Below are 7,141 nucleotides of genomic sequence, written 5' to 3'. Positions count from 1 at the left end.
TCTGCCCCTTCCTTCAGACTTCCTTACTGAGCCCCTCCTCCAACACACACGAACGTGCACATGACCACTATTCTGTGAAAAACGTATGGACATTGAATGGAGGTGCAGGCACAATTGTGTTACACGTCACACCAACATGCTATCTACAGTAAAATCTAAAAAAAACTAGGGCTATGTTATGTTTAAGGCCTCCAATTATGTGGCAGCATGTTTATGTAAGGCCCTGCCCTGCTTCAACATGGCATTGACCCTGTGCACAAAGCCAAGACCCGTTTTCTGTTGTTGAGTTTGCTGCGGAAGAACTTGACTGACCTCAATCCTGCCCAACACTTTCGGGAAGAAGTGAAACACAAACTGCACAGACCTCATTATCTAATCAGTGTTTTTTATGTAATGATTGGTTGTCCACATACTTTTGGCCATATAGTGTCTTTAAATGCAGCCTGGTCCAAAACATCTATTCATGCTTTGGCCTGGAGAAGACAGAGCACTGAACCTCGGAGAGAAATCAAAAACATGGAAGTCACACAGTTTAATAAGCTACTTTAAAAATGTAAATATGCCTTTGTATATAAAATTGGTTTCTCATTAGTGTAACAAAAACAAGTTCTTATTATGAAACAGAAAATCAAATGGTAGCAAATGAAAAGCATCATTTTCATATATTATTCACAACTACAAACATTTTCATTGCTACCTTTTTACTGTTGAAGTCAAGAACTTGCACTAATCTGCATATCACAAGGATATCACTTTCTGGAGAAAATGTGTCATGAATATTGATAAGGAACAAGTATTTTTTTGGTGATTTGCATTTGGTGATGAGCTTGTCTTGATGTATTGGAGTTGGTTTGTTGTTATGTGCATTATTAATTCAAATTAAACATTTGGATAATATACAAGCATTATCATTGTTAAACACATCTACAAAGTTTGAAAGCAACATAATTGAACAAGGAGAATACGGTACAAATAACCATAATAATCTGTCTAATTCATCATTTGATGTTTCCAAAATTCAAGTCATGTTTTAGACACGCCCCAAAATAAATAAACATTTTCGATTGGACGTCCTTCTCCTCCAATATCTTCTCTTTTTTCTATCCATGTTGTTAATGAGCAGTATTGAACTATTAGAGAATATTACTATCTGTTATATATTTGGTAGCTGATTGATAACATAATATGGTCGTTGCTGTTCATATCCAAACTGTAGTTTTTTACCCGAACACTTGATCCTCCATGAAGTGTTACCCGACACTCACCGCCGTCCCGTCCGCTAACCGTGCTCCAAGCAGGGACGTGCACTGACATTTTGCTCTAACAATTTACTCATACTGTTAAATTTTGTGGAGGATGAGCTGCTAATCTCTTTGTATGTTTTCTGTTCAAAAATCTTAATTTGTAACTAAACTGCGAGAATTAAGTGGTTGTAAAAAGTACAATATTTCCATCAGAGATCTAGGCTAGTGGAGTTGCATTAAAATAAAAGACTCAAGTGAAGTATAAATACCTCTAAATTGTACTTAAGCATAGTAATTGAGTATATGAAGCATACTGAGATACATTCCACCATTTTTGTTTCAAATAAACCATAGTCTCCTTTTCAACAGCAGGAATAGGCTCTGTGCACAAGATGGCGTCTATCAACTTCCGGTGGCTGGGTGTGCGCACCAGTACTTCCGGTCTGCGGTGTTGTGGAGTTTGAGCGGGTGGTTAGCGATACATACAATAGATAGAGAGAGAGAGAGATAGTTCGATAAATAAATAGATAGAGAGAGAGAAAGATAGATGGATAGATAGATAGATAGCAAGATACATAGCATACAGATAGCGATATATAGTTAGCATAGATAGATAGATAGATAGAGAGAGAGATAGAGAGAGAGATAGATAGATAGATAGATAGATAGATAGATAGATAGATAGATAGATAGATAGATAGATAGATAGATAGATAGATAGATAGCGATAGAGTTAGCATAGATGATGAGCGGTAAAGAAAAGCGATTGGCCTTCCAGCGGGTAAGAAAGTCGGCACTACATTGCTGTGTGCCCCTTTGTACACATTCGTCCCGTTATAATCGGGAGATAAGTTTACATGCATTTCCCATTGATGCTGAGGTAAAGGCTCAGTGGCTGATCAAGGTCCGTAGGGACAATTTCAGCCCCACAAAAAATACCCGTGTGTGTAGTAGGCATTTTCGACCAGGAGACTTATTGGTCACAGCTGGAGGACTGAACAGAGTAAAGAAAGGAGCTACACCTGTTCTCTTTGCTTGGAATAACTACGAGCTACCCACACCAAGACGTAATGTTTGGGAGCGTCGGCCAAGGGCAGAGAGTCCCACCCCGGACTTGACAGCTGAGTACGAGGTGGAAACAGTTGCGCCGCCGGATCATGACTACTCTGTAAATGCAGCGACGGCAGTGATGGCAAATCAGGTGGCCGACGAGAATGAAGCCTTTAAAATCCAGGTTAGGGAGCTCCAACACCAGCTGGAAATAACCTATAACAAATACTCAATCTTCTACCCTTTACTATGCCATACAAACAGTAAGAACACATTTTTGAATGCCAATATTTAAATAATAATAATTTCAAATTGAGGCTTTGTAATTATTATTATTATTATCATCATTATAATTATTATAATAACTTAAGTTAAGTTTTTACTCAGCTCCTGCTGTTTTCCCCTTCTTACTCACATGTTTGAATGTATTAATGTTTAACTTGGTTACTTATTGTCAACATGTATGACATGTGCATTGTGCAATGTGTTCAATAAATAATTAAAAATATATATAAAATCATGATGCTTCCCACTCCGGTACAGTAGGTGGCTGTATGCTCCTAAACTTTGAGCTGCAGTCTGAGTCTACCATTAAACCTCAAAGAAGAAGCAAAACACTGCAACGTGGTAGACTGGATGCAACATATGTACTAAGGGATCATATTAAAAGTATTTTATGGTTGCAGAGTATATGTAAACCACATTTTTAAACGCAGATACTCGCATATTTAGTTGCAAAACTCAAATTTTGGAGCAAACATGGCGGCTACGGAAACCGGGGATGGACACCCGCCGCTCACCACCAATCAAATCCCGTATGCCAAGAAGCTGGCGCGCTAATACGCGGCACGTTGTTCCGGCTGTATACATTATATACATCCTCATAACGTTGCTGTATGAAGCAATTAGTACAACATAACACAACTAGAAAAGTTATTTCATTAGCAAAGCGGTTAGTTATTGAGCTATTATAAGGCTAGCTCACTGGAGGACTACGGCAGAAACGTGTGCAGACCATGGTGCAGACTTGTAAAGCAAGCTAGATTAGCTTAGCGACTGGTGAGCTAGTTTTTCTCTTGTTTGCAGTTCATGTATTTAGTCAACACATCATCGCAACATGGCCACATCCAAGGAAGCTTCTCAGAAGGAGGTAATAAAACCGCTGTTGTTGTCTGAACAGCTCTGCAGCAGTGATGCTAGCTGTGTTTACATTGCATTTGCAGCAACAAGCTAACTGTGTTGTCGTGTTTGATGCACGGTTAACACACGGCTGACTGGGCGTGCTAATGTCTGGTTACATTTCTAAAACACGAGTTCTATAATTACTATATTTGTTATGCATGCATTTTGGATAATATCTGCAACCGTATTACACTGGTTGTGTTATCAGCTAGTCGGTATATTTACTTTTTTCTTTGACTTTTTCCTTTTTTATACATATATTGACAATACAACTTTATGAATGAAGCACATTTCATACAGAGTGTGTAGTTCAACAAGTTTTACATTAAACTGAAAATAAGAGGGAATAAATGAAAACATGCAAAGTTGAGAAGTTAAAACATTGCACTATAAAACCAAGCAATCCAGTGCATAAAAAAAGAGAGGCAGCAAGAACATATATGATAAGGGCACAATAATAAACAACAGATGTGATAAAAGCAAACATTTTTGAGAATGACCTTTTAATAACAAAAACATTAACAAAGAAAAGCTAGTTCAAAGTATCATTGTTTTAAATGGAGGACAAGAAAATTGCATTATCTGATAAACACTTCTGATAGATAATTTCTAAGTAATTACGCAACATTCTATACTGATTTGTGTATGACTTATTTTCAATAGCATTGCACTTAATGGGAGGTTTTTGTGTCTTTCACAGGTAACAGACGGAGAGTCTATGGAGACTGTTTCAGAGCCAGGATTTTCTGCAGATGTTGGAGAACCACAGCTTGTTCACACAGCTTCTCAAAGACTCTCTGAACATGGAGAGGAAGATACCTTTGTTGCTGCTCAAAAACAAATAGAAAGTAAAGAAATTGATCATAAAGAGACTTTATCCACTGAAGAGACAGTCAGCACAGTTATGGTTCACGGTGTTGGGTCAAATAGCACATCAGAGACTGAGGAAGAAGAAGAAGGTACTCAGGTGAAAACCGAGGAAGAGTTTGAGTTAAGCTCAGAGGAAAATCCTGCAGGACCTGATATGAGCAAGGATACAAATATGCACAATACTGTTGAGAAGATAACAAACTTAAACATGGACACAGACGTGGACACTACAAAGGACAAAGGCACTCAGCAGGGGTCACCTGGCAGTAAATCCAGGGTTCCTAAAGCAGAGGACCTCGATGAGATGATGGACATTGGTACAGTAGATCAGGGGGAACAGGAAGCTCAGATGAAAGAGGAGCAAGAGAATCATTTAATGGAGGAGGATTGCAGCCATTCACCTGCCATTTTTAATACAGGTAAAGTTAAGCAGAGTACACGTTTTATCACAGTTGTTTTCTGTTTCATGACGCAGACCTTTCAATGGTGAAATAACGTGCTCCTGGGTAGTCAAATTGGCAGAGGATGACGGGTTGTTTTTCCTACTTTGGTGTGTTCACAAGCTTTAAGTGTTCATCTGGAAACATGGATGCTTAAAGAAGATCTGTAGTATTGTATTGCTCAGAACTCCTAAACAATACATTGATATCAGTTTCTGAGTTGTTTTTGTTATTTTTCTCCATAATCCTGCTGACAGATAGACAGATATACACACCTTACTTCTTTGAAAGTACAAACGAGAGCTAGAGGAGAGTGGTAAATCAGTTTTGTCACCAGTGCCAGGTTCAGCCACAACCTGTTAAAAAATTCTATGATGCATGACTTCCATTTTCCAGCACCTCCGAACTTCTGATTGATGAAGTTGTTGGACCTTTTGTAGCGAAAGTTCCCAGGAGTGGATTTAAGTGAACAGGTTAAAAGGGTGATCACATTGTTTTCAGTGCTGCTTATTAAATACTTTATACATTCTTATTTATCGTCCAAACATTTTGAAACATAGCAGCATCTTTCTGAGAAGGTAAACAAAGCACTTTATATCAAAACTAACCTGCACTAAATATTAATATCAATAACATGTGCACTATATGCAGACAGGATTTTCACCACAGTGTTACCTGCATATTGTGTTACCTGCATATTGTAATGTGTGTGTGTATATATATATATATATGTGTGTAACCTTTATACATATCTGTATATACTGTATGTCCATTCACCTTTTTGCTATTTATATTCATACTATTTCTACATATTTTATTTGTTCTTATTTTATTTGTATTCTTATTATTCCATGTGTACTATCTGTGTTTCTGTCTTATTCTGTTACTGCTATAACACCAGAATTTCCCCTACGGAGATCAATAAAAGCCCTTTTTATCTTATCTTATATCATCCAACTAATTTCGTTTTTTTTTTTAAATGTTCCCTCACATCCTCAGTGTTAGACAGTAATGCTGTTGAGGAGGAAGTTGATGTGAAACCCCCCGTACTGCCCCCACCAGAGGAGGAGCAGTTGGAGGACGTGAAAGTGGTTTTAGATATGCTGAGATCCAGCTCGTCTCCACCTCCTGAAGCCACAACAAGTACGGGTAAGTGTCCTCAGGCCCTTTCTCATTTCACTAATTTCCCCTCCTCGACTCCTCGGTCCTCCGGTAGTGACCCGGAAATGGATTTCAGCACGCAATGTTGAAGGACATCTCATTTAGGGTTCCCGCGGGGTCTTAACAAGTCTTAAATTTGGTAATCTGAATTTAAGGCCTTAAAAAGGTCTTAAATATGACCAAAAAAATAAGAAAGGTCTTAAATATGATTTAGAAGGTCTTAAAAATGATCGGATTTGAAAGGTACTTCTGTGTTGCGATCGCTTCTAAAATGTGTTTAGGGGGAAATGTCCGGGCTGCAAAGTAACCAGTACAGTAAGAGCCTTTCAGTTCCCCCCAACAATTTGTATTGAAATAAATCAACATGGAACCAGTAATCACTAACTTTGTTTCCCCCGGCCCCTTATCGGAGAACACCCAGCTAGTAACCTAGCAACCAAGCTTCAGCTAGCGGCAGTCAGAAACTCATGTCTCTTCGAATCTACTTACAAATAAATATGGGGAAGTGTAAGTTCAACCGTATTTGGTTGGAAAACATCGAATTTAGTGCTTGGTTGAAACCAGTGGAGGGGAACGTGTTTGAAGCCCGCTGCACCTTTTGCAAAATAAATCAGTGTTTTGTTTATGTCTAATGTACGTTAAGCTATTTAGCGTGTAGCTGTAGCTGCAGCCAACACCTCGGGGAGCGCCGGAAGCCGCGAAATGTTTGGGGGGCTGCTTAGTCTCGCAATATAGTCCATTTAGCTTAGGAATTCTCCTAAAGCGCGAGGTGAAATGAACCCGGTAGGCCGCTAGCCCCGGGTTGCGCACTCTGCACGCATATTGTATTTATATGTGACCGTTCGAATTCTCTAGAATGATAGGAAAGGAAGGTGTCTTCACACAGGCTTCCCTTTAACTCCTTTAACCTAGGAACCAAAACCTGACCTCCCACCGAAAAGGAGAGGAGAAAATGCTGGCCCACAGATGCCGTTGCACCCCTGTCAGCATGTGTATCGATACATCTACAACAGGGGTCGGCCGTTCACGGAACAAACGGATTATTGACGGGGAAATGATTTCATTAAAGTTACGGTGTGCTATTAAGCTTTTGTAAGAACGTATGGTGGATAAGTGTAGCCAAGTGCTAATTTGTTTTGAACGGAGGTCATCGAGTATATATATAATACAAAAAAGAGAAATGGGAAGCGTACG

General features: G+C 39.1%; 1 protein-coding gene across 1 annotated transcript; it reads left to right on the top strand.

Annotated features, from left to right (window-relative positions):
* Positions 1 to 3,099: 3,099 nt before the first annotated feature.
* Positions 3,100 to 6,994, top strand: LOC104968166 (uncharacterized). The gene is made up of 4 exons (XM_010797737.1): positions 3,100 to 3,444; positions 4,177 to 4,765; positions 5,786 to 5,949; positions 6,860 to 6,994. The coding sequence occupies exons 1-4, from the start codon at positions 3,412 to 3,414 to the stop codon at positions 6,992 to 6,994; spliced, it is 921 nt and encodes a 306-aa protein (XP_010796039.1). The 5' UTR covers positions 3,100 to 3,411.
* The last annotated feature ends 147 nt before the right edge of the window (positions 6,995 to 7,141 follow it).

The sequence above is a fragment of the Notothenia coriiceps genome, unplaced genomic scaffold (assembly GCF_000735185.1).
Source record: "Notothenia coriiceps isolate Sejong01 unplaced genomic scaffold, NC01 NC01_scaffold00038352, whole genome shotgun sequence".
Taxonomy (NCBI): Eukaryota; Metazoa; Chordata; class Actinopteri; order Perciformes; family Nototheniidae; genus Notothenia; species Notothenia coriiceps.
Note: the sequence above shows the minus strand (reverse complement) of the source record. Positions and strands in the feature narration are given on the sequence as shown.

Bases quoted from the DNA above. Each gene is read 5' to 3' on its own strand.
- LOC104968166 (XM_010797737.1), top strand. From the start codon at position 3,412: ATGGCCACATCCAAGGAAGCTTCTCAGAAGGAG. The intron at 4,766-5,785 runs GTAAAGTTAAGC...TCACATCCTCAG, and splicing joins ACCTGCCATTTTTAATACAG to TGTTAGACAGTAATGCTGTT. The intron at 5,950-6,859 runs GCCCTTTCTCAT...CCTTTAACCTAG, and splicing joins GTACGGGTAAGTGTCCTCAG to GAACCAAAACCTGACCTCCC.